This window comes from Peromyscus californicus, unplaced genomic scaffold (assembly GCF_007827085.1).
Source record: "Peromyscus californicus insignis strain IS unplaced genomic scaffold, ASM782708v3 Scaffold_6__1_contigs__length_162567912, whole genome shotgun sequence".
Classification (NCBI taxonomy): Eukaryota; Metazoa; Chordata; class Mammalia; order Rodentia; family Cricetidae; genus Peromyscus; species Peromyscus californicus.
The window spans coordinates 47,105,761-47,131,571 of record NW_026294584.1 but is presented as its reverse complement, the minus strand read 5'-3'; the positions used below and the strand labels follow the sequence as shown (position 1 = coordinate 47,131,571).

The following is a 25,811-nucleotide window of genomic DNA, read 5'->3' as shown; positions in this document are numbered from 1 at the left end:
GACTCTGGAAAACAGCACATATTCAAGAGTGAGTTCTCTCAGGAGCCAGTGATACCTCCTTATGTTTTGAACAACTGTGGCTTTCTGGAAGCTAGTTTTGATTCAAGATGAAAAGCTAGAGAAGGAGAAACCTCAGATGAACTGTGATTGTTCCAAATGGACTAGGGAATAAAGGTTAAGTTTCCTTCACTTTAGGGTTTAAGCTTAAGTAATCTTACTTACCATGTGCTATGGTCAGACATGCCAGGAACTTAACCCCCAATGCAGAAGTGCTAGGATGTGGAGCCGACTGAGACGAGATGAGATGGACAAGGTTCCGCCTTTGTGAATAAGCGGATACTGTCAAACAGCAAGTTCTCTCCCTTGGCCCGGGTGAAAATGGTTATAACAGCATCTAAAGTCATCAAGTTTTGCAATAGCAGGAAGTCCAGTGCCAACTGAGGCAGTGCTGACCAGGGATGGACCTTGAGGAGCCAGAGCAAGCAGCTGTGATTATTGTGGAGTTTCCTCAAGGTATCTGTGTACGGACGGTCTTGTTCAAGGCAGGCAGGATAGTAAGGGAGAGTACAGCAGTTGCCAAATTGCCAATTGTGGACTAAAATTGATCCTCCCCCAATCAATATCTTTCATTACAGAAAGATGAACATCAGAAGGAGTGCTTATAACATGAACTTATGGATCTTACCATTAGCACTGACAGTGATTTGTTTGTTTGTTTGTTTTTGTTTTTCAAGGCAGGGTTTCTCTGTGTAACAGCCCTGGCTATTCTGGAACTCGATTTGTAGACCAGGCTAGCCTTGAACTCATTGAGATCCTCCTGCTTTTGCCTTCAGAGTGCTGGGATTAAAGGCGTGCACCACCACCACCCAGCAATGATGATTTTTTTAATCAATGTGTAGCATCTTCCCAGCACCCCAGGAAGAGGTAGGTCCCCTCATGTACCTCAGCATCATCCTGGATGAGGTGAGGAGGATTTCCACATGGCTGGTTCCAACTCTGTGGAGAAAGGTCAGTGCTGGCTTTCCACAAGATCTCTCAGGGTTCTGATCTCATCTGTGGGTTAGTAATTTGATAGGCTATCAGAAAGTGATAGACACTTAGTAGGTAAGACTTAGTAGAAAGGATTAGGTCCTTGGAAGAATACTCTTCAAGACTGTATCTTGTCCCTGGGCCTTTCCCTTCTCTCTGCTTGCTGGTGACCTTGAGGTGAACAACTTCCTTTGCTCAAGCACCAGCAGAATTCTGTCTTGCCTCAGGGCAAAAACAGTGGAACCAGATAACCACGGTGTGGAATGGAAATCAAAACAAATCCTTCCTCCTCTAAAAGTTTACCTCAGGTATTTTGTCACAGTGGCTGAAAGCTAACTAAAAGAGAGTTTAATCTGCTCCAGTTTGTAGTAAATTAAAGCAGATAGAAGAAGGGAACCAATGGTAAATCATTGAGTTTCTGTTTTGGAGAAGGTTATTGGCAGAGCTAATGTTTTAAGATGGGGATGTCATCAGATAATAAAAATAATCAACAATAACCACAGTATTATGCAAAGGGTTTTGGTCCCACTGGTCATCAACACATGGCAAAAAGACCACTTACCAATCCAGAAGGATGTATTTTGACATTTTCGTAGTGAGGATAGCCTTGTGGGCACATATTAACTGACAACCAGCTTTAAGTACTCAATATTATTTTTCCTGCAAAAACCATGGAGTGAAATCACAAGGATAATGAAAGTTGTTTAAAATATTTCTAATAACAAGCGGTACCTAGTTAGTCAGGAAAGGGTGAAATAAAAGAATTATGATATTTTTATTCATTAGTGGTACTAAAGAGCTTCCCAAATTATATTGATTAATTCTTTTGAGAGGTACAGTTGATACCATGTTAGTCACAAGGTAAATGGTGTTCTACCATGTTTTCATAATTAGAATAAAAAAATTAATATTTTGAGTGCATCATCATAGTCATGAAAATCTGAACCATACAACCCCAGTTGGATATACTCAAAGGTCACACTGTACATAAAATGAAAAAATGTTGGGAGATTTTGGTATCTTAGATCTCAGAACAGGAAGCAGCTGGGGAAATCGGTTGGGGGAAGAGAAAAACTCAAACGACATTTTTCAAGTTAAGAATAAGTAACATCGCAAACAAAAAATAATAAACAAAAGATGCTCTTCAGAGAATCACAATTTAAATTGATGGAGAGATTTAGACTCTTTCTTCAGTCATGAGTTGGTCACATGAGAAATAGCTGAGATCCACGGCTGTATAAGATGGAAGGAAGGACTGGACTTTGTTAGAACAAGGTTTCCATTTTTCATGTTTAGATCACATGTCAGTAGTGCTGGTCTATTTGCAAAGATCAGTGCTCACAGTGCCGGTCTATCTGCGGCCATGTGGTATTGGAGGAAGGGTAGGTTTGGTGTTGGCACCCGGGTTACTTATTGGAGCTGCAGAGAATTTTTTGTGCTGGGTAAATAGTTTTTCCTGTGCAGATGTTGGTATGTGCATCACTGTAAAACATCAAAAGAAAAGATAGTACATGCCATGAATCCCTTGAAATAGAAGAAAATAAGTTTAGAATTCCTTCACCACCACCCTAAGATCAGGCCGGAGGCAGACATCTCATGCACACAGTTGGACAGGATGGTATAGAATTGCCCAGTGACCAGAAGCTTTTGGGAAGAGGAGGCGGCACTGGGGGTTAAATGAGGGCATTGTGCATGTGAGGTAAGGGATCTACCACAGTTGGTTTTTAAAATTTTTATGTATTTTAAGTCTTTTAAGATTTTCTTGGAACTATTTCCTACTGACAGAACCAGGAAAGGAGGAGAGTCACCACCTTCAGTTGTGGTCCATAGGCTCTACCAGGCTCCAATGGATAGTTCCAATCCATCGATCACACAAATGGTTCTGGTTAAACTAACCACATCACAAAACAAAACCAAAGTCATGGATTTGGGAAGGGGACAGGTCGGGAGCTAGAGGGGAGAGGGAGATGAGAGCAGTCAGCCGGCCTAGTCTTTCCTCTCCTTCCCGGATGGACTCGGAGATGAAGATGTCTGCTTTTGATTGGCAGGTCCCTGCCTTAGTCTTTCCTTCCTTTTGGTAACACCAGCCACTGTGTCCTCATGGCCAAGCAAGCTATGACCTCTAAGTTCTTTTGAGATCCTCTAATTACTCATGAGCAGGGGTTCAAGCAGAGCATTCCCTTTCTGTCCCCAGGCAGAACATCTCCCGGGGCTGTACGTAGTTCCTTCCTTCCTACCCTCCAGGTTCTAGGGAATTCTGCCAACTTAAGCATTCCTGTATCAGTGACTCAGGAAGTGCCCCCTTCCATCCTGACTTTGGGGCCTTCCCATTCTTACCTGTAGCCCTTGAGTTTCTTCACACTGCTTAAGGGCTTTACTCAGTGTTACTGGTGAACATGGCCACACAGCCCTTGGGGGAAAGGGCAATGGCCACTCTGTCTTTGCATGAATTTGCACACTCACATGTGTGTTAAGAGCAAGAGAGAGAGTGAAGGGGAAGACTGGGCTAGCTCCTTCAACCCTGGACCCGTCAGAATCCCGCCAACCAACCCCCTCCTACACAGGAGACTGGAGAAACACTCTGTGCTTCCCTTCGCTTTTACTAGACGGAGTCACCACAGATGTCCCCATGTTTTCTGGCCCAGACCCAGGTAAGCATCCTAGTGGCTTCTACTCTAAGTTACTAAGTGCCCAAGGGTGAACTTCCAGCCATTCAGAGCTCTGTTTCTCATCTGTAACAGTAAGGCAGAAAACTTAAGGAGCCTCTGACTTGAAACGGTCATGTACCTTCTAATCATTGGGTAGGGGCAGAAGAGTGAGACGCATAATTATGGTAGTATATAGAGACCTCACATAGAACGATGCATACCTTTTAAAGCCCGGTCTACTTCGTCACTTGCTGCTGATCCTGGCCGTGAAGAAGCCCCTCCCTCTGGGAGTTGAAAAGGAATTTCTTTGGCCCACGGACAAGCGTGAAATAATGTAGAGTATCTCATAGAAATATAGGGATCCTTGCTAAAGAAAACATGAAAAATGAAGATGGTTTTGAGATTCAAAACTCCTAATGGTCATAAAATTTACACCCACGACTTTATGGGTTACTTTTGTCAAGTAAGGTCAGTAGTTGACAAATGTACCTCCACTGACCCAGTTCTAAGCAGGGTCTGCGGCAGGTGACCTGGCTTCATGTGCACTAAGTACTGTATGTAACAGCAAACACTCCTTATCCATTGTGCAAGCATAATGCAGGGCCTGCAAAGGGTGAAGCATGGATGTAACTGCAGGTGTGTAAAACAAGATGAGCAAGTGTAGAGCCTATGTCTAGGAGTTCAGAAACAAGTGCGGTTGTTTTGAATTCGTGTGTGTGTTTGTGTGTGTGCATATGCAGGTGTGTCCATATGGGTATGTGGGTATGAGAAGTAAGTTTATGTTTTTATATAATATCAATCCATAGTGTTTTGATAGCAGCCTCAATAGATGAAGACAGTATCAGCTCCCACACGTGAGATAACTGGCCCCATAGTAAATACAGTTTTTAGGATTCTGGCGTATGCATCTGTGCTGGTTAGTGGACACCAACTAGAGTCACCTGTGAAAAGGGAACTGCAATTTGTCTCCATCGGATTGGCATGTGGCATGTCTATGGGGGCAATTTCTTGATTAAGGACTGATGTCCACTGAGGGCAGGGCCATCCTTGGGCTGGTGGTCCTGGGCTGTATAAGAAAGCAATCTGGCCAGCCATGGGGAGCAAGCCTGTGAGCGGTACCCTTCCATGGCTTCTGCTTCAGCTCCTGTCTGTGTCCAGGCTCCTGCCCTGCCCTCCTTCAGCCAGGGACTGCCACCTGGACGTGAGGCCGACGGAAGCCCTCTCCTTCCTTCCCGAGTTGCCTTTTGTCCGTGGGTTACCACAGGGACAAAGAGGCAAACTAAGACGATTTCCAGCTGACTTTCAAGAGGCTGAAGATTTCTTTTTCCCCAACAAAATCGAGGCCCTCTCACAGCATCTCTGTCTTTGCTCTGCTTTAAGAATAATTAATAAGAGGCTTTGTTAACTCGCCGAGCAGGAAGTGCTCCATTACTTGAAACTGCTTTCCAATTACAAGCAAGATTGAGCGCTGTCCCTCTCATGCATTCATCAGCCCCAAGCCCACTCCCTTTGTAAACGGGGTGCAACTTGGCTTTCTTACTCCTTAAGGACGTCAGTACTTTTTCAAATCACTTTGTGCGGACTCCTTATTAATCTTGAATGTTCCTAAGTAATCAAAACATTTTCTGTCTCCTCATCTATATTTTTTCAGCTCTCCAACAGCCGTTTAGTAACATTCAAATTCATGTTTGAGTGTGTGAGAGAGAGAGAGCACATGGGCGTGCATGCATGAGCCGCAAAGCTTATGTGGAAGTCAGAGGGCAACTTTGTGGGGTTGTTTTCCACCTTTCACCTTTCTGGGGGTTCTGAGGGTCAAACTCAGGTCATCAGGCTTTCACAACAAGAGCTTTGCCTGCTGAGCCATCTTGCCGGCCCTTAACGACATTTAACTCTTTTTAAAAACGTGTGTGTGTGTGTGTGTGTGTGTGTGTGTGTGTGTGTGTGTGTGTGTGTGCGCATGTGGAGACCAGAAGTTGATGTTGACACTGGATGTCTTCTTCAATTGTTCCTCCCCTTTTTTTTTTTTTTTTTTTTTTGGACAGGGTCTCTCACCAAACGTATTCAGCAAGACCGCCTGGCCCCCAAAGCCCAGGGCTCCTTTTGCTTGTGTCTTCTCAGCTGTGAGATTACAGATGTGTACTGCTGTGCCCAGGTTTGGGTGCTGGCGATCCAAATTCAGGTCCTCATGCCTGTGTGGCAGGCACTTTACCCACTAGACCACCTCCCTAGCCCTCTCTAAATAAAATCTGATGCAACCTGTCCAATGCAGCATTTGTACTGCCTTTTGACATATTAGAACATTAGGACCTTGAAATGGCCTTTTAAATGTCAGCCACCAGTCGATGATGCATTCACTAGTCAGGGATGTTAGCTGCAAATTACAGGTACCGATCTGGCTCACTTTGATATTAAAGAGGATGTTATTGAAAAGCTGTTGGATGACTTCAGAATCAGTGGAAACCATGAGAACCACATTAAATACTGGACAGGGACAAAGGTAAGCCAGGAGTCAAGGTCACAGCTGAGTCACAGCAGGACGAGACTGCAGGCTATCACCCTCTGCTCCACCAGAAGGGATACTTGCAGCACTGTCGGGTTCTGGTTTCATCTGCTGCTGGATGGACTGTCTCCACCTGCTCTGCCTTATTGTGTCCCTCCCTCAAAATGCAAGGAAGTTCCCACTGTGCCACGTGCTCACTGCAGGATCTGCTCCTCGCGCATCACGGCGACAGGCGGACCTGCCTGCTGCACAGTTTCAGAATTTCTCTGAAGCTTGCAGATGAAAACCACCATTGTAACAAACCTACAGAAAATAACTGTTCCAGTCCAACTAACCTCATTTCAGGGTAGGGTCCAAAGGGGATTTTAGTGTGATCTTCACAGAGCTCAAAATTTTTCTGTATTTCCTCTAATGTTGTAAAATACTGCAGGCCACTGACAGTAGGTATTGGTACCGGACCCCTGCAAGCAGAAAGAATTCTATAGTGCTGTCAAGTATGTACACGTTCAAAATCTAAACAGTGACCGTTGTATCCACAGAACTACAAATGCCAATGGAATCTACTTGAAATCGCTCACTTCAGAACTTGCCCTGGATGGTGGCATCGTTGCAGCCCAACTTGAAGGTGAAATGCACATATATTGTTGGAAACATTCCTCATCCATTAAACTACTGATATTGGCAAATTACCTCTCTTGCAAATTGTGTGTACTCCATTATAGCCCTAGTCCATTTAGGTCTAACCATATAGCAATATACCAATTGCTAGAAAAATTGAAATAGATATTTCCCTATTTCATTTATAATCTAATTCTTTGAAATGGTCCCCAAGTAAAACATTTCTGAAAATTCTAATATTATATTCTGAATTAAATACTAGTTATGAAATATTGTTTTTCATCTATTCAAATGTGTAGGATTTATATGCTTGCTCCCTCAGATTGCCTTGCAAGAAAAATAATCATTAACTAGGCATAAACCCTGCTGCATTCACCTCGGCCTTGCTGGAGATGCTTTGTACATAGCAACCAAACTCCATTGAAATGCACATAAGTTCCCAGCATCCACCTGTCTGTGATGGTCCATTTGGACCATATTTAAAACTACTTAGGCCCTCTGATCATGGGTGTAATGGCTTCCGATGCAGTGGGGGCACTATCTTCTGGCTACCACCTGCCCAAACCCCCAGCAGAACTTTATATATAAATACAGCCTTGTATTTTGAATAGGACTACCCAAAGATAACCTAATGTGGAGAAAATTAATTATACTTTCTTTGATGTTATAACAAATAGACAAAAGTTTAATTTCATTTATACTGACTAAAGATTCCAACATGTATCACAGATAAAAGAGGCAACACAGAGAAAACTTCAAATGGCTTTTAAGATTCAGCTTCCTGGGTCTTTGCATTCTTAACTTCCCTGAAAAGCATTTTTGAATGCTGTATTTGAGATTTGGTTATTGATCTTAGCAATTTAAAAAAACCTGGGACTTTCTCCATTTTATTACTCAAACATTCTACACTTGATTTCAGCCAAAAGGCCAAGACATGGTCATTACTCAAATATTCTAAAAGGTCACATAGTAGAATTCATAACACTGAAACCCATGACATTAATGAGAAAATAACAAGAAATATATAACCATCTCATGATCTGGTTATTTTGAGTTTTACCTAACAAGGCTGAGTGTGCCTTTTCATACATAGTAATTAATTGAACAATAAGAGTCACAACCAGTAATATCTATGATGCTCTCACTATGTGGCAGGCACTAAGTAAAACATTTTATACTCAGGACCGAAAATCCATGGATTAATAAAGACACTGTGGCCCTCACACTTCTGGGATTTATGGCTTAGTATGGAAAGGGGAACTGAACGAAAAACCCCACAAATAATGACCATTGTTTGGCCAACACTGACAGACAAGTACAGGGAACTCAACAGGATGTAACTAACCTTCAGTCATGAACAGCCTTGGTACGGGTGGACACTTACATTCAAACACGACTAGCAATGTCACTTTGTTTTCAGTCAGGAAAAAACCAGCAATTCCAGTAGCTACAGGCATAGTGTGCCTCTTTAAACAATAATACATAAATGAAGATCTACAGCTTTCAGACAGAGTTTAATATGAACCACAAGCATCCATTTGGGTGCAGAGATCTCTGCCTATATTGATGATGGAGGGTTCATTTGGCATACGCAGACACTGGAACATCAATCTAAGATGGCTCGGGCATTGGCCAGTGTGATAAATCACTACCTTTGAAACAGGAGTGTGTGACCACGGGGCGTCTTTCCCATGAGTGCCTGCCGGGCTGTCTCATGCTGCCTTTGGAGAGAATCTCTTTCCTAGGCAAGATACATGATCAGAAAATTAATGTGGAAAAGATGTCAGATGATTAAAATTGCCATAATCATTTTCTCCTTACTAGAGATTTCCAAATACACGAAGGGAAAAAGGGGGCAGGGCAGATAGGCATAAAAAACAACTGATATTTATTTAGTGGAAAGACAGAAACAAATTTTATAAATAAGCCAAATACTTTTCAGACACTAAAATGTAATAGGGAAATTTTATTTGACCAATAATAATGTCAAGGTCTTTAACTTGTAATTTACTTTTATTTATTTATTCAGAGACAGGATTTCATGTATCTTAGCCTGGTCTCAAACTCACTATATAGTCAAAGATGACCTTGAACATCTGATCCTTTTTCCATCTCTCAGTTCTGGGATTATAGGTGTGTGCCTCCATGCCCGTTTCATGCCAGGGCTTTCTGCATGCGAGGCAAACACTCTACCAACCGAGCCATATCCAAGCCCATAATATGACATTTTTAAAAACTTCCTTTTTATTTATTCTTTGTGTCTTTCGTATCATACATCTTCATCCCATTAATTTCCCATCCCTGTGTATCTGCCCTCTGTCCTTGCAGCCCCCTCCCCAATGAAATTTAAGAGAAAAAAAAAGAAAAGAAAAAAAGGGGGAGGGGAGAGATCTCATCAAGGAAGCTGCAATGTGACACAGTGAGTTACTCAGTAAACCCTTTTGTCCATATATCTTTACTTGCAAGTGTTCATTGCAAAGAGTCAATGGTCTGGTTTGAGGCCTCCGGTTTCTGCTACACTACTGATACTGGACCCTCACTGGTACTCCTCTTGGATATCCTATTACTGCCCTTTGTAGTGGAGATCCTGCAGCTTTGGGTCAGCAGGACCAGTCCCTTCACGTGCTCCAGCAGATTACAGATGGGGTGGATATTGGGGTGTGCCAATTCTTAACCCTGGTTCTGGGCCTGGGTAGTTCCAGGGTTGGTCAGCTGGCCAGCTCTCCCTTGTCCTCACCACCAGGGAATGTGACCTGATTAGCAACCATTCAACTACTGGATCACCCCACTTTCCACTCCCAGATATAAAGTTCTCCCTTTACCAAACAAAACTTAGCAAGTGCTTATTTGTTTTACATAAAAGACTATTATTTAGGAAGAAGTGTACTATAGCATGTACTTTAACAGCAAATGCATTTGAAGTACATTAATCATTTCTTACAATAACCTAATCTGAAGTAAGCCTAGATGCTTGGTTTCCCATTTCATGACAAGATCCCCACTGTAAATCGGCTTTCACTTAAAACTCTGGGAACAATGGCAAACAAGCATGCCAGGGTACAAGCTATGGTTGGTTACAGTAGTAAGCCTTGGGAACTGGGAGGGGCTCAAGTGTTTAATGTCTTGGCGGAGAATTTTTTTTTACAATTAAATTTTTTTGAGAATGACACTGATGTGATTCTAAAAAATGTGTTTTTATTATAAGTGCACTAATGTCAGAATCAGCATGTTTCAGCTGGCACATCCCGAGACCAGATATCCCTTGGGTCATTACATCACTACTGTATGCCCTGCACACAGCACAAAGCAGAGGCTCAATAATTATCTTTACTGTACAACAGAATGGATGATATTCCCCTTTTTAAAATTATCTCGAGTGGAACTTGCTGTCAACTGCTCCTGTCTCGATAAAGTTGAGGTTAAGTGTTTGTATTTAAAATTAGTCTTAGGGCCTGACTCATGGGTGTTATCATGAGCTCACTGAACACAGGCTCTCTGATGGGTACTGGTTTACCAAGAGCATTTCCTCTTTCTCTGGCGTGCGCTCTGTGTCTCTTGGAAAGGCAGGAAGAGAAGGAAATGTGTGTTGAGAGGCCGAAGGAGGCCGTAGCAAGATGAGAAAGGAAGAAACAAGCTCTATTCAAACCTCACCAAGTAAAATCTGCCAATAACTCCAAAAATGCATCTCATAGCATCACAGTGAAATAAAAGAACTATACACTAGCAAAACAGAGTACAACTGTCTATACTCTAGCAAACTGTGAATATTTTGTTTTTAGGGTTATTTATTTACCACTTAGGTTTTACATTATTGTTGTTGTGTATGTATATGCCACTTGAAAGGGGTGTGGAAGTTGAAAGACTTTGTGGAGTTGTTTCCCTTTCCATATTTTTTATTTAAAAAGTTTTTTATATAGTATATAGTATATTCTGATCATATTCTTTTCCCTCCTTCAACTTCTCCCAGCTCCCCCCACCTCCCTACCCATCCAACTTCATGGTTTTTAATCTCTCTCAAAATACCACAAAACTTAAAATCAAAACAAAAAATAAGACAAAAAATACAACAACATAAAAGGAAGCACATAAAAAACACTTGAGTCCATTTTGTGTTGGCCAGTTTCTCCTGGGCCTGGGGCCTGCCCTGAGTGTGGTCCATACACCCAGGGATGCTCCTTTGGAGAAAACGGATTTTCCCTTTGCCAGCAGGTATTAAGGCCAAACAGCTTCTTGGTTGGGGTGGGACTTTGTGTCCCCTTCTCTGTGCTGGGGTTTTGTCCAGCCGGAACCTGTGCAGGTCCTGTGTGTGCTGTCACAGACTGTGTGAGTTCCTATGTGCACCAGCCCTGTTGTGTCTGGAAGATGCTGTTTCTTTGTGCTTATCTACCAGCTCTGGCTAATACAGTTGTTCAGCCTTCTCATCAACGTAGTTCCCTGAGCCTTGAGAGGATAGGTTTGATGAGGATACCCCCTTCAGGATTGAGGGCTCCAAAGTCTCTCACTCTCTGCATGTCCTCCAGTTGTGGGTCTCTGTGTTAATTACCGTCTACTGCCACAAGAGGCTTCCCTGGAGCCCAGCGATGTGCTGATCAGAGTGAGTCCCAGCCAATGGTCTCTCCTTCCATATTCCCAAGAATTCCATAGCCTGAGCTTAGGCCCCCGGGTTTGTGCAGCACGTGCCCTTAGCCACTGAGCCTTTTGAAGGAGCCTTGCTGGCTTCTTTTTCATTCAGTGTCGTGTAAAATCATTATTCCTTTGCCCTAATGAATCGTTCTCAAACATTTACCGCTGTAACTTCTCCTGTGCTCCTTTTCTGATTTTGATCATTTAATTCTTGATGTAAACTATGTCATAACTGGGCAGATAACTCCTCCCTGTGATATGTCAACATGGGTTTCATTTTTGTTTTTATTTTGAGGTGCTGGGGATAAAATCTCAGGCTCACATGCCAGGCAGTGCTTAGTCTCTGAGCTAACTGCTCCCCACTCCAAGTCCCAAAGCAAATTTTGGATCTCCCACAGCCTCCACATAAAAATACGTGGCAACCGTAACTTCCGACCAGCACTCACACAAACAGCTCTAATTACACTCAGTGGGCCACACATACCAAGTACACTTGGAGGTAGGAGACGGTCTTGTCAGGAGAAAAGGCATCAGTGGGGAAGGAGGAGGGATGGGGAGGGTGAAAAGCATTGAAATTCATCACAGCCTTATATGAAAGCATCAAAGAATAAGAAACTAGGAGCCAAATAGCAAAATCAAAACTGTCAAACAATTTGCAAGAAAACCAGGTGCCCAAATATCCTCTCAAGCCCATAGCTGAAGCACTGTACACTGGTGAGGATGGACCTCCACAGTAAGTTCAAGGAATCGAATCAACTAGAATTTTAAAACTTTTCTGAGGACAGCTCCCATGCTGCATTAGTTATTTTCCTGCTGCCGTGATAAAACAGCATGGCCAATGAAAGGGCTGATTTGGGGCTTATGGCTCCAGAGGGTCCCTGTGAGGAGAACAGCAGGGCAGCAGGTGACAGACACTTGGTGGGAGCTGGAAGCTGAGAGCTGGGGGGGCTCACACCTTAGACAACAAACAGGAAGTGGGGGGACGGAGAGACAGAGAGAGGCAAGGCACACTGGAAATGGCACATACCTTTTAAAACCTCAAAGCCTGCCTCCAGGGAGATATTTCCTCTATCAAGGCCACGCCCTCTAAACCTGCCCAAGAAGGATCCAATAGAGAACCAAGTATTCAGATGCCTGAGAAGGGGCGGGGGTGGAGGGTGGGGGAGTGGGGGGAGCGGGGTGGGGGGTGGGTGGGGCATCTCATTCAAACCACCGCACACACCAAGAGAAGCTGAGGAGCGTGGGATACAAAGTTAATAAGACAGCATCAATAGAGAAAAAATGAAGTTCTAGACTAAGGCAGAGCTCAGGTAGCAGGCACTGTCCGGAGATCTCTGGGAAGGGAACTGCCATGTATTTTAGGGTTGTTTGAAGGAACCGTAGTCACCTCAGAAACTCTGAGAAAACTAACTTCATATAGACAAGCAACAGAAAGTATCTAGTCAAATTTCATATGTAGTTATCCCGGGGGGGGGGGGGGACAAATCTTACATATAAAACAGATAGAATCTGTAATCCTGTGCTTCAAAGTAAACCCTAAAGACACAAGCAAAAGACCCATTAAAGAACAAATACACGGTAATTAAAACCCACAAATGAGGTGGCAGGACTCAGGATGAACTAGAAATACAAGGAAAAAGATTCCTACAGAAACAACTAACCCAGAAGAAATAAAGAATGATAAAAAGGCCGGGCGGTGGTGGCGGCGGCGGCGGCGGCGGCGGCGGCGCACGCCTTTAATCCCAGCACTCGGGAGGCAGAGCCAGGCGGATCTCTGTGAGTTCGAGGCCAGCCTGGTCTCCAAAGTGAATTCCAGGAAAGGCGCAAAGCTACACAGAGAAACCCTGTCTCGAAAAAACCAAAAAAAAAAAAAAAAAAAAAAAAAGAATGATAAAAAGAGCAAGAGAATAATAGCTTAGGAGAACTAGAAAGGGAATAAAGAAAAAAAACCTGAAAATCCAAAAGAAAAAAAAAGAGGTCAAAGGATTCAGGAGAAAAGGACAAATATTTCAGATGTGGAGATCCAACATACAGATGCTAAGAACACGTGAAGAAAATGAACAAGGAAAACTACCATTTGGATAGAGTGCCTCTGAGTGGGACAGACTGACAGCAGTCTACGAGAACTCGGGGAATTGTTTCCAGAGCACTTCCTGTATACAGAACGAATCACACAAAAGCCAGATACTGAGCTGTATCTAAGGGTATGCGTATTTCAGAGGTAACACAAATGAAGAATACAGAATCATGCAGCCTTAAATAATGTAGCGGAACATGAAAACGACCCACCCCTGGCTGAGAAGATGCCTGTAGTTGACAGATGCTGAGAGAGGGGGCGTCTTCAAGGGTGTGGCTCACGGTGGGCTGACCGCCCTCCAGGGAAGAGCACACATCCAAGAGTATATAGGCAGCTCAAACTGTACTTAACGAGGTTCGAAAAATAAACAGAGGACACAAAATTAGTTGGGCATGGAAGGGGGGATGGATCAGGGAGGATTCTTTCTATGAAATTCTCAAAGACCTAATAAAAATGAGAAAAAAAATGACATTTAAAAACAATGTTTCAGTTTCCCTAATGGAGGCTGGTTGTATTAGTATTGCTATTCAGAGGCTGTTCTCATGATGTGGGATAAAGCAGAGAGTAATTTAACGGGCTATCATAATCCTATCATTGCCTAGGTCGTTGAGAAGCCTTTGGGAAGGCTTCTCAGTGTGGAAGAAAGATAAAGGTGTAATAGAAAAAGCAAAACTCATGAGGCTCTGAATTTTAATTAGAAATATCAGGTTGAGCTCACGGAATATTTTATCTAGCCAAAGGAGTGGAAGGTAGGGTCTATAGCCCAGGGGTGGAAGCTTGCCTAGCAAAAACAATGTCCTGGGCTTGGGCCCTGGTGTCTTTTCTCCTAAAAAGAGTTCCTGAAGTAATGGCCACTCCAATAGCAATGGACACTGACCTAATGACCGCAATGTGTTGTTGGACTATGACCTCTCACTTTAGGAAACCAAGGCAGCTTACTGTAAAAACAGCTCCAAGCTATCGTAGTTACGTCTCTGTTGTTGTGATAGAATTCCCCGACAAAATAAACTTAAGGGAGAAAGGGTCTATTTGGTTCCAGAGGGAAATGCTCTGTCACAGCAGGGAAAAGACATGACTGCAGGCAGAGAAAGCTTGGTGGCAGGGGTAGGAGCTGGCTGGTCACATCACATCCACACTCAGGAAGCTGAGGATGAACGGAAGGGGGAGTCGGGGCTGTAAACCCCAAGGCCTGCACCACTGACCGCTTCCTTCGACAAGGCTTTACCTCAGAAAGTTTCTACAACTTCCCTAAACGGTGTCACCAGCTGGGGACCAAACAGCCTATGGGGGACATACCACATTCAAACCGTACAATCAGGTCTGGACCAGGTCAAATACAAGAGCATGAAATAGCTTGTCATGCCAAATGGCAAGGTGACATCCAAGACTCCATTTCAGAGAGGCAACTGGAAGAGATCATCACTGACCAAAGGTGAGATTATTTGAAGTCTGATGTGGATTAAAACTGCAAGAAGTCGGTGTCTTTCAAATATGTTTAAATCAAAATACATTCACTTACATTATGGTACATAGTTCATTATATATTTAACCTTTGGACGTTTGGATTTCCAGTGTAGGGCCACTGGGACTGATGCTGTCGTAAAGACTCCTGTACTCCTGGTCTGGTGTGCACATCTCTTTTCTATGGAGTACATGTCCAGGAATGTCATAACAAGCATAGGACATGTATATGTTCATCATTAGTAAATATGTCCAACTGCTGTCTAAACATGCTGTTTAACCTCTCATCTGTAGTATAAGAATCTTCACTATGTGTGAAGAGTCTGTTTTATAATTTCAGCAATTTTATTCTTCTGAGCATCTCATTATGATTAGAATCTGCATTGCTTGATGGTGATATGTATCTGTCATAACATCACTGGTCATCCGGGTGTTTCCTTTGTAAAGGTTTCCTGTGTACTACCTGTTTCGTTCTTAGTTACCTGTAAGAGCTCTTTATATATTGTGAATACAAATATTCTGTCACTTATACCTCACAAGTATCTCTGTGTGGTTTGCCTTTTTAAAAATTAATGGCACTTTTATTAACAGAAGTTCTTGATTTAAATTTTTATTACCTTTGTTTATTTGTTTAGTATGTATGTGTGTATGTATGTATGCATGCATCCTCGGGGTACATGTGTGGAGCTCAAGGAACAACTTTCAGGAGTTGTTCTCTCCTTCTACCATGTGGGTCCCACTTATTGAACTCTGGTCCCCAGGCTTAGTGGCTGAGCCATTTCCCTGATCAGAAGTTCTTAATTTTAATGTAATTCAGTGTTTCCAAATTGCTTTGTAGTTAGCACTGTTTATGTTTATATTTAAGAAACTATTCACCATGTCACAGTCATAAAATTTTCTATTAAATTATCTTTTAGAAGTATTGTTTTGCTTTTCATATTTACATATTGCACCCCTTAGGTTTTGCACATGGTATAAGGCTGGGATTCAACTTAATCTCCCGTTTGTTTGTATGTAGTTAATTCTATGTAAAGACCTCATCTTCTTCTGCTCACCAATGCCACCCTCTTCATAAGTCCATCCCACGCGTGCAGAAGTTTATCTCAGGGCTCTCGTTCAGTCTGTTCTTACAGCTCTGCGATAATGCCAGCATTTCCATAGAAATATTAAGATCAACTTGTCAAGTTTCACAAAGAATTGTGGGAATTTCTGACTGACTTGAATCGTAACTACAGATTTGAAGAGAGCAGGCATGTGCACAGTATCAATTCTTGTAATTCATAAATGTGACCTCTTCACTTACTTAGTTTTTTTTTCCTAAATGATATTTTTATATTTTTCTATGTAGAGATGTTATACATCTTTTTATCAGATTTATTATTAACCTTTTTATTTTTAGATGCTAGTCAAAATATTTTAGGGAGTTGCAGAGATGGCTTGGGGGTTAAGAGCACTTGCTGCTCTTGCAGAAGCCCTGGGATTGGTTCCCAGCACCACAGGGCAGCTCACTACCAGAGTGACTCTAGGGGTCTGACACTCCTTCTGGGTTTCACGGGCAACGCATACATGTGATGCACTACAGATATGCAGGCATACATGTGATGCACTACATATATGCAGGCAAAAGACCCAAGTGCATAAAATAAAAAGACAGCCTTTGCTGTTGTTTATCGAAGAGTTTCTCTGTGTAGCCCTGACTGACCTGATCTCGATCTGTAGACCAGGCTGGCCTCGAACTCATAGAGATCCACCTGCCTCTGCCTCCTGAGTGCTGAGATTAAAGGTAGGTACCACTATACCTAGCTAAGAATTTTTCTTTTTTTAAAAGAAAGAAAAATATTCTTCAAATGTAAAGGTATTTAAAATCATTGCTATTATATTGAAATTCCTTGTACTTTTTTATACTTTTTGAATATCTAATAGCTTGTCAAGTGCATTTCTTTCTTTTTAACACAGTATTTTTATTGATTCTTGGGGAATTTCACATCATGCACCCCAATCACACTTACTTCCCAGTCCGTCCATGTCTGCCCCCCTACTGTTGTGATCCCCCCCAAAAAATAAAAATAAACAGAAAAAAACAAGTCCAATTTGTGTTATCTATATACTCACTGGGCTTGGTTAAACTCTCAGTTGCCTGCCCCTTAAATAGAACTGTGTCCTTCGCCGCCCACACACCTGCCAGAGCCATCATTTGTGGAGAGCTACACTTCAGCCTCATTACCACACGTTTTAAGAGTTCTCTTCGATGGCTTCCTGTTTAGACTGCTACTTTTTGAGGGGTTTAGGGGCTTGGGGTGGGGGTAGGGGTTGTCACAGAAGCCTTCCATGTTCCTCTTTCTCAACTGTGAGTCTGCAGTCCCTGATATCACTGCCAAAGCAGCTGCCTTGCGCTTTACAGTCAGCAGGAGTTTCCAGATGATGGGTCTCCACAGGGTTTCTGGCGACAGCACACACCACAGACATGGCCCGTGGCTGCAGTAGGGCCACAGACTAGGACAAGGCCCTCCGAGGCAGCCTGGATCGTCAAGTGCATTTCTGAACTGTTTCTGAATGCGGCACGGTTTATTTCATGCTTCTTTGCTACACTGGTTAGCACCGCCAGTACAATGTTACGCTATTTGTCATTACATCCCTTTAGCCAATTAGATGAAAAACTGTTTCTCTTACTCCTCTTTTAGTGACTTTCCAGAGGCTAAAAATACGTGTCCTTGAGTCACCACAGTTTGATGGGCTGAGGTTAGGTATTGCATTTGTTCTTTACCTGGACTCCAGATAAGAGATCCTAGGACATCACATCTCCATTTAGACCCTTCTCCTCCTCCTTCTTCTTCTTTAAGGTCTCTTTTTATTTCATGTGGATGTGTGAATACCTGAGTGTGTGCATATGTCACATGCATGCATAGTATCCTTGGAGGCCAAAGAGGGCATTGGATCCCTTGGAACTGGAATTACAGGTGATTGTGAACCAACACGTGGGTGCTGAGAAGTGAATCTGGGCCTTCTGCAAGGGCAGCAACTGTTTATAACCACCGAGCCATCTCCACAGTCTCTTCTTTTAAAGTCTAAACAAAGGGTCTAAATTTTAGACCCCTCGTGTTTTCTTCATTATAATTAAGGTACAACAAATAGTTTACTTAAATTTTTATATCAAACAAACATCTTAATTATATGTACATTTAAAGAAAAATCATTAGTATTTCATATCAATATCTTTTTATTTATCAATTTGTGTATACTTGTATAGCATGACATACATGTGAGGTCAAAGGAAAACTTGCTGGAGTCAGTTCTTTCTTTCTATCATGTGGGCTCAAGGATCAAACTTACCGTTTGTTAGGCATGGCAGCAAACGCCTTTACCCAATGAGCCATTTTGCTGGCCCCTGCATTCTGTCTGAGTAACATTCCCAAGTGGTCCCTTTCATGTAGGTTTTCTGTGTCCAGCCTTTTGTTGTGCTGTCTGGAAATATCTCCCTGTTTGAAGACTATTTCACTGGGTATGAAATTCTTGGCTAGCAACAACTGATCACTTTCACAATCTTTGGTGATTTCTTTTGCAAAGTATCAGCCTAACTGTTGCACCTTGGACAACACTCTCTCCCCCTCTGATTATTCTTTAGATTAAAAGGAATCTTTCATTTTAGTACAGTAGGATTTCAATACAATTATGTATCTAAGTTGTTTTTTTTAGAATTCTCCAATGTATAGCTTGATGACTTCCATCAGATTGAAGGATTTATCCCTTACCTCCACAAGTGTGGCTGTGTTCTCTTGTCTCTCCTTTTAGGATACAGTAACATGGCCAGAACTTCTCACTGTTACTTTATGTCTTCCCTTTCACCATATTTTTTTTCATATTGTCTAAGAATAATTCTTCTTACTAATTTTCCTGTATAGTAATTCTATCCTCAGCTGTATCTAATTGGGTACTAATTTCAGTTACTGTTTTCTGTCCCAGGTTTCTTAATTTCTACATACTTCATTATCTCCACTGTTTGGATTAATTTTCCTGTACATTGGAGGTTGTAAGTACAGTCATATTAAATTTTGAAGGTTTCAAAATCTGTATTTGATGTGCTTTCCAGGAATATGTGCTTAAGTGTAGTGCCTATGAAGCCCTGTATACTTCCTGTTCACCTCTTCCCCAAAGTGAAAGCCCTTCACTTACCAACCCAGGCCTGCTTCACTAGGCTTCATTTCCTTGTGGCTCTCAGAGTTCAATGCTGCTGTTAGTTCCACAAGAATGTCAACAGTGTCAGTCCAACCCTCAACCAAAGGTCACAAGAGATAAGTAACCTCTGATACAGGCTCACCCCTCAGGATCTTCTTCCCCCAATTCCAGGCCAGATCATTTTCCATTCTTCTGTTTGTTCTCTGATGCCTTTAAGTAGACTTCTTTTTAAATCCAGATTTTCTAGGTATCTTGGGCAGGAGGGGTTATCAGAATTACCAAGCCTGCTGTGGCAGAAGCATAAATCCAGCCAACTGGCTGAAGCCTGGATGATACAAGGATGCGGATGATTTCACGAAGGAAGAGCTGCTGTTTCTGAGTGTGGATGAGTATAGCTCAAGGCCTTAACTCTTCCCTACTCCTTGCCAACCATCACCCACAACAGAGTAACGACTAACACTTGTTTTCTAAGTCATTCATTTATGAAGGTGTTTCATGTTCATTTAGGACAGTGACGTCATAAAGTAGACAGCATTGACAATGTTCAGAAGAGAAAGTGACATCTTGTGTGGCAGATAAATTTCTTTTGTGCATTAGACACTCCTACCTGGGCCAATGTCTGGGCATCCCCAGAGGGCTGAGTTGGGGTAAAGTTACAGGCCTGCTTTAAAAGCTGTTGCCATGAAACACACTCTGTAATGGGCTTGTTTTTCAGCCTCAGCTCTTAGATACTCAGTCACATCCCAACTCAGAGCACCTTGACCCTTGAAATATACATTTTACTGTGTTTGTTTTATTGTTATGTTTTTCTATTGCATAACAAAAGAGCTGAATGCTAGTGTTTTTACTGGGAGCCTGAGAGAAAGGTACTCAAAAACTTTACTTACATTGAAAATTCAATTTTAGAAAAAGTAACTGTTCCTAGAGATGGGGGTGGGGGGGAAGGAATTCTGTCTTCAGCTCACAGGTGTAAGAGAACAGTTTGGGAAAACGTAATAATCTCCAAATTGTAAACACCCCCCCCACCCCCCCCCCCACCCCCGCATAAGACAGGGTCTCACTATGTAGTCCTGGCTGGCCTTGAACTCAGAGAAATCCACCTGTCTTTGCTTCCTGAGTGCTGGAATTAAAGGCATGTACCACCCTTACCACAGGTGACTTTTTGGATGAAAGTTTGGCCCATAATTTAGTATAGTAGTTTCTGTCTGTTGAATCCAAGAATTCACCGGTATAGGAAGCAGTGGACTTCCTATGAAAATCTCCAGATTTCAGGTAAGATTTCTTAATATCTGGTGAGGAAAAGATAAATTTGTAAATGAAGAGCAAAGAACAGAGTAAGTTTCCTGATATGACAGCAATGTTTCCTATTTTATTTTTCCAAACACATAAAACTCTATACTTAAAGTGTGTGTTTCAACTTGAAAATAAATAAGACTTATCTTACAGTATTGATAATATTAATAAGTCATCCTAAAGTATCCAGGAGGCACAACCCCTGGGATGGTAACCAGACTCAGTTATCACAGGCTTGGTAATAGCATTCATGTAAAACATATAAAAAATGGCTTTTAATAATTAAAGTCACCCTTATAATTACATTCCATTTGACAAAAGTCTCCAAAAAGCTTAAAAAAATTAAAACATGTAATTCTAAGAAGCATTAAAGGTCAATAGAATAAGAATTATTCATAATTAACACTGAGCCTTTCCTCAAAACATCAGGATATCCAGAGGTATAGAATACATATTTCTAGTCTTGATCATGCAGATAGGTCCTGGGTTCACATACCTTTAAGATGTATGGAAGCATCAAGCATTTCAGGAGCATTGCTTGTAAAATGCTAAAATAAATAACTTCCCCAAGCATCTTTAGTTAATATGCTTGATTGAGCAGATACGGAACACTACCCTACCCCACCCCACCCAGAGACAAAAGGAATCATTAATGTATCACAGAAGTAGGTTTCATTTTTTAATATATATAAAAAATAGAATTGAGAAAGAAAACTTCTAGGTGAAGACGTGAAGTCAGAGGTACCAGGGGCTAAAGCTTATGTCCCTGAACTAAAATGGAAGGCAGGTTGCTGAGCTTGGGAGACAAGACCTGGGCTCTTGAATCTGGTGAGAAGATGCCAAGGATGTATCTGGAATTCAGTCCACATACAGAAGAACTTTACACACAGAGCCTCACCTGGCCTGAAGACAGAAATCCTGTAGAAACATGAGACCTAAAGGCTCATTCTTTTTTTTTTTTTTTTTTATTTTTTTTTTTTTTGGTTTTTTCGAGACAGAGTTTCTCTGTGTAGCTTTGCGCCTTTCCTGGAACTCACTTGGTAGTCCAGGCTGGCCTCGAACTCACAGAGATCCGCCTGGCTCTGCCTCCCGAGTGCTGGGATTAAAGGCGTGCGCCACCACCGCCCGGCTAAAGGCTCATTCTTAAAGTGATAAGTTAACAGGCACAAAGCCTTGGGTATGACCCCCTCTTATCAGCTAAGCATGGTGGCATCTACTTGTCATGCCAGCACTTGGGAGGTAGAGATAGGATGACCAGAAGTTCAAGGTCATCCTCGGCTAAAAGAGAACTTGAGGCCAGGCTGAGCTGTATGAGATATTGTCTCCAAAAAAAAAAAAAAAAAAGACAAGAGGAGAAAAGAGGTGATATGGGGCAGGGAGTGGGCGAGGTAGGGCAGCGGGTGGCGGGTGGGGAGAAGAGTGACCTCTCTACTTCTGTGCTGTCTACTGGGGCTGAACATGAACTTGAAGCAAATTGTGCTAATACCAAACCAATAAAAGAAAGTGAACAATGTTGCAAAGTAATCCCCACAGGAGAATCTAGAATTCCACATCCCGGCACCTGTCTTCAAAGCGGACAGTAATTCACATGCAGTAGATGGTTGGGCTCATATCCCAGGAATTCTAGGTAAGGAGGCATCTTGAGAGGAACATGAAAGTAACCATACTTATCCCAACCAAACTGATCAAAAGGAACTGTATGTGGGAGCATCCTTTATTAAGTCTTCTTGGTAATATTCATTCGATTCATATTTACTGAGCATCTACCATGTGGTGGATGTAGTTATGGATTTGGAGATAAAACAATAAACAAAGCCGGGCGGTGGTGGCGCACGCCTTTAATCCCAGCACTTGGGAGGCAGAGCCAGGCGGATCTCTGTGAGTTCGAGGCCAGCCTGGGCTACCAAGTGAGTTCCAGGAGAGGCGCAAAGCTACACAGAGAAACCCTGTCTCGAAAAACCAAAAAAAAAAAAAAAAATAAAAAAAAAAAATAAACAGAAACTCCTTGACCTGTGGGGACTGAACTAAAGCTGGAGACAGGCAAATAACACATTTTAAAATGTTAGTTAACATATACAATGACGTTAGATAAAGGACAGAAAGAGATGGCAAAGTGATCAAAAGAAGTCCTCTGAAGGGGATGAGACGGGGAAGAGACTGTCAGGAGTTGAAGGTATAAAGAGATAAAAGATCTAAAAACTTTGACAGGTAGGTGGTGAACAATAGGCAGGGAAATCAATTTTATATAAAGAACAAGAAGCATGATTAACCTGAGTATTAGCATTAAGAATTCAATGCTTGGGTAAATGGGAATGGACACAGACAGCTGGACAATATGCAGAGGGCGAGAGACCTCAGAACCCTCTGTCCTAAATGGGTTTCCACCAAATCCCTCCCCCTCAGGCTTCAGGGAACTCTGAGGAAGAGGGGGCAGAAATTGTAAGAGCAGATAGGATGGAGGATGCTAAGAAAATAAGGCCTTCTGGACACAACAGGACTGTGGCATATATGAATCCCCCAAAACTGGCAGTGTGCACAGGGCTGCACGGGTCTGGGCCTGACGGGGTCCCAGTGTTACAAGGGAAAGTGGACACAGAAGCTGTCTCCAACTGATGACCACTCAAAAAGGAAAAATTTCTCCAATGGAGTCTCACTGGGATACAATTCACACTTACAGGCAGGCCCCATGCCCCGCAGTAGACGGCCAGCACAAATGAACTCAGGAAATTTTAGAGGGTGGTGTTGCTATTGTTTTGACTCATAATGCTTTGTCTGGGCTTTTTTTGTGTGTGTGTTTTTACGGGATCTCCAAGTGTGCAAGTGTGTCTGCCTCTGGAGCTACATGTGTTTCGTGTGCTTTTTCTTTGGCTCATTTGTTTTGTCTTATTCTGGTTTGTTTGTTTTTTTAATTTTTAGATACCCATTTGTTTTCTGATGAGAGAAAGAAAGAACGGCTGCAGACTTGGGTGGGTGGGGAGATGGGGAGGATTTGGGAGGAGAAACCTTACTTAGACTATATTATATGAAAATATCGATTTTCAATAAATATTAGAATTCACTGCTAGGCTGGAGAGAGAGCTCAGTGAGTGTCTGCTACAGATGCATGAAACCCTGAGTTTAGTGCCCACATGAAAGTCTGCTGTGGCAGCACATGTCTGTAACCCCAATGCTGAGTGTGGGGGTATTCAGGCAGGAGGATGCCTGGTGCTTGCTGGTGGCCAGTCAAACTCTGCATGTGCACACATGCACATGCACACACACGCACATGCACACACACAGATGCACACACACACACACACACACACACAAAGATGCACACACACACACACACAAAGATGCACACACACACAAATATGTATTCATATATATACTCTCCAGCAGCACCCCCCAAATTCACTGCAGCTAAGAAGATGGGTAATAGCGGAGGTACACACCATGCTTCTTTTTTTTTTCCTCCATAAAATACCTGTCCTGTTTGATTGGAACATTATGGAAAAGACAAGATGACTCTGAACAAATTTAATAAAATAAAATTTTAGTTTTAAATATAAATGCTCCATATTTTCATTATCTTTTCATACACTAACAGACATCATGGGCTAATAAAAAAAAAAAGCTCAGTGCCAGGAATGGGCTACCTCTTCTGGAGTTGTTACCAGTGGGATCTGCTAGATTCCCAAACCTTAAAGGCTATGGTTACCCCACAGCAGTATGACCCTATTGCTGAAGACACCTCGAACTTAAGCCAGAGCGTGGAGAAACCAAGTTGTGGCTGACATAGAAGCTTCATCGCTGCTGGCTAGTTTTTATAGTCCTGGAAGGTGTTAATCACACTGCCAAAGGAGAACAGTGATCCCCAACCTACGCAGCTGTGAACCCTGAGAGCTACAATAATGAACGACCTGTCAAGGTATGCGCACTGGCACAGTTGTGTAACAGTGGCACAAATGTCATGGGAATAACCAACCTCTTTCTGGTGGATCTAAGGCCTGCTCTTTAAGACAGAACCCATACCTGGTGATGTTATCAGGACCTGTGGCTAGACAGATCACAGGTCAGGGCAGAACCTACTGCTTTACTCTGTTAAGTGGACATAGTAGGAAGCTGACTCCAGGTGATATAGATTAGTACATCCCTTAAACCTCCACAGAGAAGTAGATGGTGATTAACACAGAGTCCCACGATCAGTCAAGATGTAGTGAATAAGAGACTGTGGAATCCCCTGTCTCACACTCACTCTCCCCAAGGCTCAGGGGTCATTGTGGAAGAGGGCAGTGTAAAGACCATAAGAGCCGGGGCAGTGGATGACTGAAACAAAAACAGTGTTTTCCAGACACAAGAGGGCAGTTGCACGTACGAACTTAGAGCATCTGTGACAGCCTGCACAAGGTCAAGACAGATAAAATCCAGGAAGGAAGTGGAGATGGGCACGAAGTCCCATGCCCAAGCTGGGGAGCTGGCGCAATGAACAGATGCTGGGAGCGGAATAGTTTTTTTAAGGATGTGGCCCCTATCTGGTTGACTGTGCTCCAGCAGATGGCCACATGCCCAAGAGTAAAAACTAATGAGAACACAGAGCTGGGTGGGTAAGGAAGAGGCCGTGGGTCTGGGAAGAGTTAGGGGAAGGGAGGTGAATATGATCAAAAGTGTACGAGGTTCTCAAAGAATTAATAAAAATATTTTAAAAGACTGGAGGCCATATTCGTTGAAATAACTGCCATAGAGAAGATCATATATATGTGTGTATACATATATTTTCCTACCTACTTGATCTTTTCTATGGAAATATATTGTATATAAGCTAATTCAAAATATGGTTTTCATATGGGCTCCTTTTTCTAGCTTTCTAAGACATAAGCCATCTGTACTATGGTACAAGGAAGCCACTCTCAGTCTGAGGCAACAGTGCAGCTGGAATTCCAACAGTTTAATGTCTTACATAACATTTGAGGCAGAGATAATATGTTTAAATCACTTAAACTACATTAGAATGCCACCACTTTGGTGATATGGACTAGAGTTTCATGTCATTTAAAGTATACTTTTTAATGTCTTAATCCAGCAGAAGACAAAAGATCTTCCTTCTCAGCTAAAACCTGACAGAATTACCCATGTTCCATTGCACTGCCTCAAACTTCCTGGGTGTCATCTTCAGTCAAAGTATCTAAATTTAGGTGTACCTTGAGGCAACGCTTTAAAAGCATGCAAACTACTTTATAGTCCACGAAAGACACAAGCTCTTCATTATATAGGCCAGTTAAATTTATTTAAATGCCTACAATGGAGCGTAAATGAGTTTAATGAAGCATGGCGGATTTTCAAGTTGCTTTATGGATAGTATCATTACCAGACGCAGGAGAATGCAGGAGGATATGGAACAACTGGAATG

At 42.4% G+C, this 25,811-nt stretch overlaps 1 protein-coding gene across 1 annotated transcript in view; it reads right to left on the bottom strand.

Moving 5' to 3' along the window:
- Window positions 1-1,780: 1,780 nt before the first annotated feature.
- Window positions 1,781-25,811, bottom strand: part of Lrguk (leucine rich repeats and guanylate kinase domain containing) — a 107,968-nt gene continuing 83,937 nt past the window's right edge. The window contains exons 16-20 of the mRNA XM_052721854.1: window positions 20,279-20,418; window positions 8,448-8,536; window positions 6,513-6,638; window positions 3,899-4,044; window positions 1,781-2,511 (exon numbers count right to left, since the gene is read on the bottom strand). Coding sequence (XP_052577814.1) covers window positions 2,381-2,511; window positions 3,899-4,044; window positions 6,513-6,638; window positions 8,448-8,536; window positions 20,279-20,418 — 632 coding nt within the window. The 3' untranslated portion in view covers window positions 1,781-2,380. The remainder of the gene's footprint in view (window positions 2,512-3,898; window positions 4,045-6,512; window positions 6,639-8,447; window positions 8,537-20,278; window positions 20,419-25,811) is intronic.